At 53.8% G+C, this 13,133-nt stretch overlaps 1 protein-coding gene across 11 annotated transcripts in view; it reads right to left on the reverse strand.

Moving 5' to 3' along the window:
• LOC120815791 (zinc finger E-box-binding homeobox 1) overlaps positions 1–13,133 on the reverse strand; it is a 30,648-nt gene that overhangs the window by 3,558 nt on the left and 13,957 nt on the right. For 4 of the 11 annotated variants that reach the window (XM_078099731.1, XM_078099725.1, XM_078099728.1 and 1 more), the window contains 6 exons: positions 7,974–8,174; positions 3,216–3,368; positions 2,913–3,115; positions 2,531–2,657; positions 414–2,149; positions 125–311 (listed from right to left, as the gene is read on the reverse strand). In XM_078099731.1, the coding sequence (XP_077955857.1) occupies positions 125–311; positions 414–2,149; positions 2,531–2,657; positions 2,913–2,942 (2,080 nt within the window). In that variant the 5' untranslated portion in view covers positions 2,943–3,115; positions 3,216–3,368; positions 7,974–8,174. Of the gene's footprint in view, positions 1–124; positions 312–413; positions 2,150–2,530; positions 2,658–2,912; positions 3,116–3,215; positions 3,369–7,973; positions 8,175–8,542 lie in introns of all 11 variants that reach the window. The other 7 variants (XM_078099727.1, XM_078099729.1, XM_040170761.2 and 4 more) reach the window with 6 other exon arrangements.

The raw sequence follows: 13,133 nt of genomic DNA on the forward strand, positions 1-13,133 counted from the left end.
TAAAAGTTACCATTGTAATAATTATAACACATTAATGATAATAAACAATAGTCTCAAATAGCTGCCTGGTCAGAGCCCGAACGTCTTCTCACGTGGGAGACCACCTCTCAGGTGTGAGGCCTACCTGTGTGTTCGTATTTGTGCCGCAGCAGAGAGCTGCCCTTCTGGAAGACTTTGAAGCAAAGGTCACACGGGTAGACGCCGTTTTCTAGCCGCCGCTTCTTCGTCAGCGACGCCGAGTCCGAGTCGTTCTGGTCCTCCGTCGGTGAGCCGCCGTTAGAGCTGCTGTCCGACTTCTTCTCCTGCTGCAACTGGAAGAAGAAGAAGGCGACGTCAGGGATTCCCCGTTTGAACCGTGAATGTTGAAATGCCGCGGCGGCCGCCGCGGTGCAGCGGAGCAGACATGGGCTTACCTTGTGGCCGTTCAGCACGACGGTCTTTGCTCCGGTGGCGCCGCCGGCCGTGCTGGCGTAGCTGTAGGTGAGCTGGGGGATGAGGATGGTGCGTTTCGCCGTGGTGTTGAGACAGCTCAAGGTGCCCTGACCGGCGATGGCCACTAACGTGGGCAGCTGCGCGGCGGTGATGATTCTGACGGACCTCCCGGTCTGGGGCGTGGTGACGTAGATGGTTCGACCCCCCAGCTGCTCCTTCCTCAGGCAGGTCAGGTTGAGCGGCTGCTCCTGCTGCTTGGGGGGCGGCGCGGCCGTCTCCGCCGCCGCGGTGTGCTTCGGGAGGGAGAGGTCGAGGGGCTCGGCCTGAGAGTCCGCAGACTCGGGGTCTTCCGGTTCGCTCTTGATGATGACGAGGTCCCCGGCGCTGAGGCTCCGTGGCGAGGAGTCCGCCGTGGAACGGCCGCCCGAATCCGAGGAGGCTTTGTCTTTGTGGGAGCCGTTTTCCTCTGCCGGCCCGTTCCGATCCGCGGCGTCCTGCGAGCTGCATTTCGTGGCCTCCGCCGTCTCTGAAACCGCCGTGTCTTTTTCGCGGCGTTTCCCCGCCTTGCTCCCGGAGTTCATCTTCGCGAACCACTTCCTGACCACGTCCACGTGGATGCTGGCCGACTCCGAGATCTTTGCCAGCTCCGCCTCGCCGGGGTTGGCGTTGGAGGCGAAGTAGGACTTGAGGAGCGTGAGCAGGTCGTCCACGGGCGGCTCCTCCAGTGTCACCCCCGCCTCGCTGAGCAGCGCGGCGAAGGACGGGTCCAGAGCGGCCGAGTCGACGGCCTCCCCGTTGGCGGCCTTGCGGTGCTGCAGGAGGTGCAGCGCCTCCAGGTTGTCGGGACAGTCGTCGCACAGCACGCAGGTACTGGAGCTGTTGGCTTTAGGCAGCCGGGCCTTTTGGGTCCTTCCCGTCTCCGCGTCGCCGATGGCCACCGACTCTGGCTCCGCCTTCACGGCCGAGAGGTCGGCCGCCTCCGGGGCGGAGGGCTTGACCGTCTTGGTGGGCGTGGGGGCGGCGGGCACGGGGGCGGGGTTGGTCTTGGCGACGAGCGCGGCGGTCAGGGTGGTGGCGGCGGTGGCGGCCGCGGGGCCGATGCTGTAGTTGATGATGATCTTCGTGGTGCCGTCGTGGTCCACAAAGGCCGGCAGGCTGATGATCTGCTGCTGCGGCTGCTGCACCACGATCCCCTGCTTCCCCTGCGTCACCACGCCGTTGGCCGAGCCCAGCACCTGCCGCAGCACGTTCCCGTCCATCGCCACCTTCAGCACGTTCTGCAGGTCGCTCAGGTTGATGCTGATGGGCGACATGAGGCCGACCGTCGGGACCACCATGGCCACACCCTGCGCGGGGGTCGTGGCCGGAGCCGCGGCCGGCTGTGCCGCCCCGCCCCCGTTGGCCCCGCCGGCGGGAGTCGCCGACGCGGCGATCGCGGGCTTGCACTCGTATTCCACCGGTTCGGACTTGATCTGGGTGACGGGGAGCTGCTCCTGGAGGGGCTTGCTTTCGGCCTTCTCTTTAAGAAGCACGCGGGGCGCCGCGGTTGTAGCCGGTGCTGCCTGGGCGGTGGGCGGCGGGGGTTTGATGGCCGCTCGAGGGACGACGTCGTCGGGGGCGGCGGCGCCCAAACACTTGGTGCTGCTGATGTGGGAGCTGTAGGAGCCCGAGTGGGAGAAGCGCTTCTTGCAGTGGGAGCATTCGTACGGTTTCTCACCTGGGGAGCACACAGGGAAATTACAGAAACTGTTAAAACAATATATGAACTTAGCTTATTTATCTACTATTTGTATTATTCAAATTTGAAATAACTAAATATATATATAATAATATCTGTTACTAAAAGGTTTCTGATTTTAAATCACATTTGGACAATTTTAGACGGAATTTGCCACGTTTTATTATCATTTTGATATGTTCATGCAGATGATTTGACCTGAATAAAAGGAAACACACCATCCAATGATTAAATCCGGATAAAAGAGCTTTGATGAACTTATATCCACCCTGATTACAGACATGTAGTGTTAATAAATAAACGCTGGTTCAAACAGTGCTGGTGCGAGTGAGAATGGCCGTTGTCACGGCGACAGCTCACCGCTGTGAATGCGCAGGTGCTCCTTCAGGTGGTGCTTGTACTTGAAGGCCTTGCAACACTCTGTACACTTGAACTTGCGGATCCCGCCCGTTCCTCCCGATCCACCTGTCGACTGGGACACGTGCCGCTGAGACACAAGAAGAAACAGTCGACGAGGAGCAAAGTGTGTCCGTGAAAGTCCGAATTTTCCTTTCTTTTCATTGCTAACCCGAGCTGTTCGGTATTCAAGTGGAATGCTTTGACCTTCTTAATTATACTCGCTTGGAGAAAAAAAAAAAAAAAACACACGAGTAGAACGTACTCTGAATTAAAAAGCCATATTGTGACACGTAAAGTCAAAGCTGTACACATCCTTTAACGCGTCAGGTCCGACCGGCGTTACCTGGTCCCTGGTGCCCCTGTGGTGGCTCATGTGCCTCTCCAGCTGCGAGCGGTAGGTGAAGGTGTAGCTGCAGTGCGCGCAGCTGTAGTTGTCGTCGCTGGTCTCGTGGCGGTACTTGATGTGCTCCTTCAGCGAGGCGTTGCGCTTGTAGCCCCGGGAGCAGTAGGGGCAAGTGTGCAACTGGGGGAAGGAGTCCGGGGTGCCTGCGGGTGGAGAGGAACGCGGCGCGTGGCGCTTAACCAAGCGGCTCCGGGAAAGCCGAGAAAAAGCGAGCGAGCGGTGTCGGTGTGCGCGTACGGTTACCGTTTTCGTCGGCGCCCCCCGTCTCCGCTGGACTCTGCTCGTCCTGCGGGGCGAGAGGGTAGATGACGGCCGTGCCTCGGTGCTGGAGGATCTCGTACGCCAGAGTGCCCTCCTCCGGCTCCTCTTCCGCTTCGGACACGTACTCCTCCTTCACTGAAAACGCACAAAACGGTTTGAGAAGAGGACGAAAGCGGGACGAAGAGGACTCATCCGACCAGCAGTGGAGAAGCATCGTCGCGCTGTGGCGGCTGAATCGTGGCACGTAGTGTCGCAGTAGTCCCACTAGAGAGCGCCACAGGATTCCCTTTTCTATCCCCACGAAGAACCTTTTTTAATAAAGCTCCATGTCCTGATGGTAAATAACCTCATGAGAATAAAATCCCGCCGGCAACACTATTGATTTATTTTAAGGAACAGAAGTCAGCTTCGTGTCATCGGGGAGCTGTGAGGGAAAATCTTAAAGCGAGAACACGTGGCGTCCTCGAGAAGCGGCCAAACCACGGCAGAGAGGTGAGGAAACTCTTTTTAAACAGGAAACACGGGAGAAATACGACCTTTGTGCAAAAGGACTATGATAAATAATGTCTTCGGACTGAATTCATGGCTGGGATAAATAATACAGAAATGTTGGTAGCCAGGAGCTGCGGGACGCTGTTGTCCCTCTGTCCTCCCTCCGGCACTTCGCCCAACAGCTGAATGTCTGAGGCAACAAGTTGGACACGAAGGCTGGAATTTGCCCGCTGTGGCGTTAAAGCGATACTCGGGTGATTACGGGGAAAAGAAAGAGGACCGTCTTTCGTCAGTGATATGATGACCGTAAAGCATTCTCAAGCTGTCTCTTATTTCCTCCGTCCATCTGTGAGCACTTACGGGATCAACTGCGAGATCAACTTTCAGGTTGCACGTCGGACAATAGTGGAGAGCTGGTAAAGGGTTGATGTGAGAGTGCTGCTGGATAAACAATAAACAATGGCCACAATCGAAGGTATCTAGACTTTCAGTCTCAAGCGGCATCCTCCGGACGTGGAAGGAGACGTCAACGAGGAAGTTCCTCAAGAAGAAGACACGAGTAGTGAGGTAGATGTGCGCTATGATATAAAGACCACGCGGATCAATAAAAGATACACGGACAGCGTGATCACGTACACACGTGTTTCTGTGTCAGGGGTCATGCTGACAGTCGCAGATCATGCGCACGGCGTTCTACATCTCCCACAACGCACCACTCCGATGTCCTCTTTCACTCCACAAGCCACCCGCCAACGTTTAAAGGTGTCTGTCGCCGTGGCGACGATCCGGCGTTGCGTCGTATAATCATTTTCTAACGACAGCGGTAAAGCACACGGCAGGTTCCTGTGTCTAAAAACGCCGATAAGAGGCGAGAACTGGGTCCAGCGTTGCCATGGGGACGAGGCAATTCAACAGCAACAGGTGGGACGGGAGCCAAAGGCCACGCCTCTTTCCGCTGCGCCTCGTCAGGGACAGGTGTGCGTCCGGAGAACACACTAACACAATCCTCTCTCTTAGCAACTGCATTTTATGTGCCAGAGGTCTCCAGATTCAAGACATTAAATCTGGTTGGCTTGGTTGTGTGTGTGTGTGTGTGTGTGTGTGTGTGTGAGTCTGTGTGTGTGTGTGTGTTCATAAAGCAGAGAACAGCCGCCTGCTGAGCCTCATTTTAAACGCACAGGTCTCAGCTTCTCATGACCTCATCCAAAAGATTTCCACATCTCTTTTTCCCCTTCGGAGGCAAACGCGTCGAACTCATCGAGCTCCTTCCTCCTTTGACTCGTCCCTCTCTCTCTCCTATTAGCTCGTCCTTTGTCTCCCCCCCCCTTGACTAATCTCTCCCCTCCTCTTCCTGTTTCCCTGCTTCCTCCCTTTCTCTTCCTTTTAGCTCCACAGCAGCGGCAGCAGCTTTGATGGTTTTGAGTTTTTGTAGTCTGCTGAATCCGAACACGTATTCTTCTCCTGAAAGAGTCTTGAGAGGACAAAGTTTGGAGGACTTACATGTTGTCTGTAATTGCATCTTTTAAAAGCCGATCACAAAACGGATGGGGACCCTTCTCCTTGTGTGGTAGAAAGGACCCTGTGGACTAGTCACTAGTTGTACGACGCTGACGCGAGTGCTGACCCCGATCAGACGTGTGCATCACACAAAGAAAAGCAGCAAATCTTCACCACCGAGTAGTTTTATGTCTGAGTGGAAAATGTGATTGATGATCTCCTTCTCTTCATCTTATCTTTAAACCGTTCAACCCACACACACACACATGTGGGACGTCAGAAAGGAATGAAAACAGGAAATCATGTGACGCACGCTCTCAACGGGACACACGCCTTCACGTGCACAGCTCCTCTACCTGTCACTGGATTCATACGGCACGATGGATTGGAGCTGCAGTGCGGCGCAGACTGCAGGCGGGGGGGGGGTAGATGATACAAAACTCTGAACCAGAGGGACCACTTCAACACCAGCTGCCCCCCCCCCCCCCTCAACCCTCAAGACAGGGGAGGACGAATGGAAATGTCCGGTTCCTCCAGCAGAGCGATTCGGGGGGGCTCTGCTTCCCTGAGAGGAGCCGGCGGGCGGCGTGACCCCTGAACCCCCTCGTTCTGACCACCACGTTCAGGAATTCAGTCCCCAACGTCACCTTTTCCACGCAGAAAACAGATCAGGTCCCAGAAACAACAACGAGCTCGGCAGACGCCTGTGAGGATAATTAACAGAAGCCGGAGCGCCACCCATCACTTCAAACACCGAGAGGCCTTCACACAATGTCTGCAGCTAGAGAGGGGGAGAGAGGGGGGGAGAGGGGGAGAGAGAGCCTCTCTCCATGTAAGGCTTTATTCAGAAACAATGAGCCTGCAGAATCTCTCTGAGTGTCACATTCCCGCCCGTCTCCTGGGCTCCGGTGTTTGCTGCTCGGCTGCAGCCGCCTGCCGCGGAGATGAAGGCGGATGCTCGCGTAGGCGCGGAGGATTAAGACAGCAGCCAATCAAGCCCCGCCGACGCTCGTTAAAAAGGCGGCGGCGGCGGCATTTCTGATGCTCGGTCGGCGTTCTGAGGCGCGTCGCGCTCCCGTGGCTAATGGGCCGATCCCGCGAGGCGGCTCACCTCTTTGTTCACCATTGAAGAGTTTGAGTTTAGAAAAGGGAAAGTTTCTCCGTCTGTGCTTCCTGCTGAGACGAAATGCTTGTGAGACGAAATATCTCCGTGATTTCACGTCGGGGGGGGAAGTTATCGGGCCGACATACCGGGAATAAGAATAACTGTTGTTGTAATTTAGTCACCATTACTGTCACGGTTTGGGTTAATGTCTGGTTTTATTTTGTAGTTTCCTTCCTCTGTTCTCCCTGGGTCACGTCACTTCCTGCCTTGTCCTGTCGTCCGCTGTGATTGTCTGTCATGTCATGATTGTTTCCCCCCGTGTCCAATCACCTGCACCTCCCTCGTGTATTTAAGCCACGTGTGTCTGTTGTCTCTTGTCGCGTTATTGTTCATTGTATGGAAGTCCTAGTCCTTGTCCACGTCCACGATCTTGTTCTCGTTCCTGGTTCCTGTCTTCGTTTTTTGCTTTTGAAAACCTTTTTGACAATTAAAGTCCCTTTTCTTTTTGAAAACTTTGCGTCTGAGTCCTACCTTCCCCGCCATGCAGCTCCCTGACAATTACGAATGGTTAGTTGCACTGAAAAGATGTAGTAATAAGATGCATTTTCCCCACATATGCAGGAAAAACACAATCAATTCTAATCATATATTCATTCTGAATATGTGGAAATTAATTCAATACCTCACAGACTTTGCAGGGAACGTTTTGGGGGGAAAACCTGAGTCATTCATGTTGAACCGAGCCACAGCGTCTGGGAGCAGAGACGGGACCCGATTGGGGGGGAGGGGGGGGGGGGGGGGGCAGAACATCTGGCAGGCTGAGCCGGTCTGATCAAATAATCCACGCAGGTACCTCCCTCACTCCAGGTGTTTCCAGAGTGTTGGGGAAAAATTTACGTAAATAACGCTGCTGGCGCGAGACGTGCAGCCAACAACGTTCCATCGATTGAGCAGAAAAGGCCAAACGGAGCAGTTGGTTCCTCCTGCTGATCACCGGCCCTCTGACTCTCCTCGCGCAGTCATCGCTCGCGTTTGCTGTCGCGCCGTCACGGCAAAACGACCCCAAACTGCGCAGGCAGTTGACCCAGATAACACGACGACGCGGCTCTTCCTCTGTGATGTGGAGGGAAGCGCCGTACGAGCTTCACAGTCAGTTCTGTGACGCGCAGTTCTATTACATCCTCTTTCTTCTTTTTACTGTAATTGTTTCTTTTATATGCATCTTCGGGATCTGTCTGCATGTATTTCATATAACAAACAGAGGAAGGGAATGTTCTACGAGTGCCCGTCAGCGCTGAGAAGGCCCGGAGGGGAGCGCCAGGCTGACGCGCGTGGCTTTGCCGCGGATGAGCTACGTCTGCGCGCCGGCCCGATTATGGATTATTCAAGCGTGTCTTCTTTCTCAGACGCGCTCGCTCGGCCCAGCTTCCTCTTCGCTGGCTCCTCCGTCTGCGTCTGCCCCTCATTCCGATGCTCTCGTCTGCTCAAGTGCTCTCGGAGCAAATTACTCATCGCTCCCGAAAAACGCCTGACTCTCTCATTAATGTGGCATGTGGGGGACCAAAGACCCTCAACCATCAACAGATACCACCGACATCCATCTGGAGGGGAACATTACATAGAACCGACTCTGACGGGGGTCTCACCTCCGTTCACTGAGCCGTTACACTGCGGTAATACTGTCGCTGTCGTCGTCGTCGTCGTTGTCTTCGCTTTGGCCCCGGCCGCGGCGGCCCCGGCGGCGGCGGCGGCCTCGGGCTCCTGCAGGCTGTCCTCCTCCACGATGTGTAGCTTGTCCTCGTCATCCGAGTCCGAACTGGCCTCCAGGCCATTGTTGAAGTCTGTCACTGCAGAGAGAGGAGAGGGGGACACGCAGGACAGGTTTTCAACGGTCAATCACGTTTCGACCCGACAGTTCAGAAGAGCCGGCCCCCCCCCCGCTGCCCGAAACCAGCGCCTGAGTGACAGCCGGGGTGCAGGATAAAGGCCGCCAAGAGCAGCTGCAAGACACGGGTTTGAATGTTTGAGCGTCTTAATGGGACATCAGGGGGGAACCAAGTGGACTGGGCAGAATGAACTTAGCAAGGTGTGTGTGTGGGGGGGCGTGCACACACGGGGGTGTGAGCTGTGCAGCAGGTATTTAATTGCTTTCTTTGCTGTCAGCATGTGTGCGAGTGGTGTGTGTGTGTGTGTCGTCTCCGCGGGGGGGCTGTACCTCTTGGTGGAGGTGCTGAGGACGCCTAATGAGGAGGAAAGCTCGGGCTTGTTTGTTCACAGGTGACAGGTGCGCACGCACAAACACAAACACACACACACACACAGGTCCCAAACCACAAAACAAGCTCTGCGGTTCTGCCGTCTGCATGAAATGTGAAACTATTTCAGGTAAGCGCCGTTTACCGCTCTCACACACACACACACACACACACACACACACACACACACGTCCCAAACCACCCTGCAGTGAGCAGATGACACCCACCTACATCTGAGACACACCCATGACTCTACAGACTCTACACAAACGCTCCTCACCTCCCTTCAGGGGTGACGCGCGCTGCACAGACGACGCTGTTGCTGCTGCAGGTGTGCACACAGAGTGTGCATGGGAGGAGGGGGGAGATCGATCACATCCGGATCGATCAGAGAGACTGACTCGAAGTGGCTCGCAGGCCGAGTCGCCCCCCCCCAAACCTTCCCAGTCGAGCCCCCCCAACATTACTGCATTACTGTGCACCTCCCACTACAGGGAGGTCACTCAGGGACACCTTCAGGGACACCTTCAGGGACACCTTCAGGAGCCGTCGGTCGGTTCTTAACAATGGCGGCAAGCAGCTGAGCTCCAGTACGACACATTGAACATGTCACATTTGAGTCTGCGGTTTTTATTGCACTTCACTTGTATGACTTGTGGTTAAATAATAATTCCTTCAATCCGAGAACGAGTCTTCTCTTCTTTTACAGATTTGAGCAAAAATCCCTGCAGCTTAAACTCAGCCTGAAGATCGAGTCTCTTTAGGCTGATAATACCGCTTGAAAATGTGCATTAAGTAAATTGGTGGATTCTAATGTTTATTTAAACGGCATTAAGCAAGAATTGAACGCCGGCCTCACTTGGGTCTGATTTCAGTTCACTCTGCCTATAAATGAAGCCCTGGTGCCGGGTGCACGACCTTTCACCACACCGATCAGCTGAGCACGCGTGACCGCGGTGGAGCCTGACTGCAGAAAATCACCGAGATTAATGATCGTCGTCACCATCATCACGCGCCTCCTCTGCTCTGTTGAGAGCAGTTGCCATGACAACAGACAGGGGGCACCGCGGAGCAGAGTAGGAAAGATGGGAGAGGTAGAAAGGGAAGGGGGGAGAGAGAGAGAGGGGGAGAGAGAGGTCTAGACGGCAGCATTCCTCCCTCCGTCAGGGATCTGTGATTACTCCTCGCTGTCACTCGTCCACATTTCCTCTGTGGTTGCTGCTTCGCTTTGCAGCCACTTTAAGACGTCGTACGCGATAATGCCACGAAAGGCGAGACTGTGTGTTCTCTGCAAAGAGGGGGAGAAATCGACTGCGGCTAACTGAGTTAGCCCCCCTCACCCCTCCCCGTCCCCTCAATTAAAACCAGGGACACGTTACAGAGAGAGTGCGGATGGAATTTATAATATCCTGTCCGCCTCGTCGGACTTTATTTGATCTGACCTTCATTTAATTAGATACTCAGACAGATTTGTTTTTCTTAAAAGAGACCTCAGCGCGACCCCGCCGGTAAACAACTTTGCTTTTCATTCAATGATTAGACGAGGACTAAATAATTACTGCCTACAAAGTGTTAAAATAAACAACAGAATACAGCAGCTGCGGTTTAGCACGCCGGCAGCAGGCCCAAAGCAGGTCATGTGACCCTGGTCGGGGGGGGTGGAGGGGGGGGGTCATGTGCGTCTGACGCACCACGACACCCCCCTGACTGGACCTCATGGCCTGGCCTCTGGGTCAAAGGTCGGCCACCGCGCGTTGTTGCTCCAGGTCTTAATAACAAGAGGCTAAAGCACCTTCGCAGCTAACGCTGTGCTAATCCCAGGTAGGAACACAGGGTGACATCACATGATGGGCCGGCCTGATGAGCCAATGAAAGAGGTACGACGCCTCATTGAAAAGCCAGAGAGAGGCGGGTGACAACGCCGTCACTCAGCGTGACGCCACCACAGCTAGTGTGTGGTAAATGTGTGTGTGTGTGTGTACTGACACGGTGCAGCTGTGCAGCATGGGACATCTGCCAAGCCCCTAACAGACAATTCCCCCACTGTGTGTGTGTGTGTGTGTGTGTGGTGGGGGGGGGGGGTGTCACTAGAGTGAACCTCGCTAAAGCTGTCTGTCTGCTACTAGATGTGAGCAGAATTTACCGTGGCGAGCAGCTGCAGGGAGAACCCGCCCCCTTAAAGGGACAGGCGCAAGTTTCCGCCTCCATGTTGTTGCAGCTGGCTTAAGTTGTGGGAGGAAGTCTGTCCAGCTAAAAGGTAACACGAGCAGCTTTTTACAGCGTTAGCGTGTGTTAACTTAACAGAGAGCTTCATTTCATATGAACTATTTTTGGGGGGGGTTTAAATATAAAATATCTCACGAGTAATGTTAATTTCTCTGTCACTTCATGAATTCCTCCTCTTAGGACGTTTGTTTGAAATTATCCTTGTTAGATGTTTAGATTATTCTCTATTATTATTATTATTAATCAAAACATTTCTAATTAATATGTGACCAAAAAAAAAACCTTTAGGGGGTTTTGACTTGACTTTGTATAGATGACATCATTTATAACCAATCAGCAGATGAGTCAATGCTGAAAATAGTTCAAAGGTTTCTATAATGAAGAGAACATTTCCCATAAATCCTCCTGCTTCCTGTTGCCTTCCATCCTTCCCTTCCTTCCTTCCTTCCTTCCTTTTCTAAAGAGAGAAAACGAGTTTGAGGTGATCTTTACACGCTGTTAACAGTATTTAAACCAGTTTGTGTCATAAAGCCTCTCTTCAATGCTGTGGGTTTGTTATTGTTTGTATTTATTAATAATAACGCGGTAAGACCCACAGCTCGGGCCAGTTGCTCCCAGTGAAATAGAAACGACGACATGAGGATGAGAACAGGCCTGGAAGTTGTTAACTGTCAAAGCACCGAGGCTCGTCGCTGAAGTCAACATCATGAGGTCAGACGGGGGGGGGGGGGGGGGGGGGCGGGGCTTTCTTACTCTGGCACGCCGCACTGCGTTTCCATGGCCGTCTCGCCTTCGCACAGCCAGCAACCTCTGGACGAGCACGCACACCACGTGCACACGTGCTCAGGAAAGCCCCTGGCTTTGTAGCCAGCTCCTCCTGCAGAATGGACGCAGCATCTGCCACGTGTGTGTTCATTCTCATATATATACACACACACACATATATGACATGGGAGCGTGTGATTATTAACCGCATCGCGGATCGCTTTGACGCGCCCTGCTGAGTCACCGATGCCTGACGTGTTTCCGGGATTGTGAGTCTGTTTTGTGCGCGTGTGTTTGTGTGTGTCCGCACAGCAATCAGGACCCTCCAGCTGCTTCCTGCCGGGCTCAGGTGCTCCATCAGACCCCCCTCGGACCTCCTCTCTGTGTCTGAGCAGGTTGGCCCTTCAGCAGAGAATAGCAGGAACTGCAGAGAACGTGGAGAAACTTCACGGCGCTTCGCTTTGGGCCACGAGAGCTGAAGCTCACTCGTCAACACGTCGCGGCTGCTTTGAATCCGCGCGACGACCAAAGCGGAAACAAAGTGCTCGGCTGACGTTTCAAGGGGGGGGGGGGGGGGGGGGGGTCGAAGCATGGCGGCACCTTTGTGTAGCGCTGAAGATTGTACCGCAAACCTGATAACGACGGATTTTCATTATCTAGCTGCTGTCCGGCCCGACGACCTCGTGTAGAAGTCAAGTGTCGCTAACTCGTCTGTGTGAGCAGTTCATCGTGAGTCATAAGAACACTGGCGGGTGAGGAGGTGAGGGGGTGAGGAGGTACGGATTAAAGCTGATCTCGGATTTTATGTATATATAAATATCCTGCCGTCTGATTCATTGAGTTGTGACTCTAATTAAGATGCTCAAGTTATATTCTGGTGTTTTCTCTCGGGGAACAGATAAACCCTCGAGAAGGAATCTTTTACACGGCGCTTCTTAGTCTGGAGGAGATCATTTCCTCACACGCCGCCAGTCACGATGAGGCTTTGATTCAAACGCCCGCGGCCTCGCGCAAACTATCCTCGACCTTCCAGACGAGAAATGTGCCTCATTCGATGCGCCGCCGCGAGCCGATTAGAAGTGTGACGAATAACGGCAAAAGGAAGCAGCCTTCGGTTGTGTAGAACGCCGAGAGAGCAGCAGAAAGACGGAGAGACGCACACCGAAGCGTCTCTGTGAAGGAAGGAAAAGTCTATTCAAAGAGCAACTTTGCTTTTGTTGGATGGTGTGGATTTTGGCGCTCCATGTGGAGGCCAGTGGTAGTGCCCCCCCCCCCCATACCTCATGGTCACAGCGTTCACGAGGCTCTGGTCTGGTTTCCAGTGAGGCCACAGCGTTTCATCACGCACCGCTGACGAGCACGGAGGATAAATATGTAGAAATAGAGCATCTTCTGGTTTGCTTAAGAAGGTCATGCTGACGCAACAATATTAAGATATATTAAGAGGCAGAGAAAAGTTACTGACGGTGGCTTTAACATCAGGGCGAGTCTAACCGAGTACATAAGCAGTAATAAAATGAATAAGCAAAGCCTGCTCAACGCTGACATCCTGCATACTTC

The sequence above is a fragment of the Gasterosteus aculeatus genome, chromosome 3, assembly GCF_964276395.1.
Source record: "Gasterosteus aculeatus chromosome 3, fGasAcu3.hap1.1, whole genome shotgun sequence".
NCBI classification, from domain to species: Eukaryota; Metazoa; Chordata; class Actinopteri; order Perciformes; family Gasterosteidae; genus Gasterosteus; species Gasterosteus aculeatus.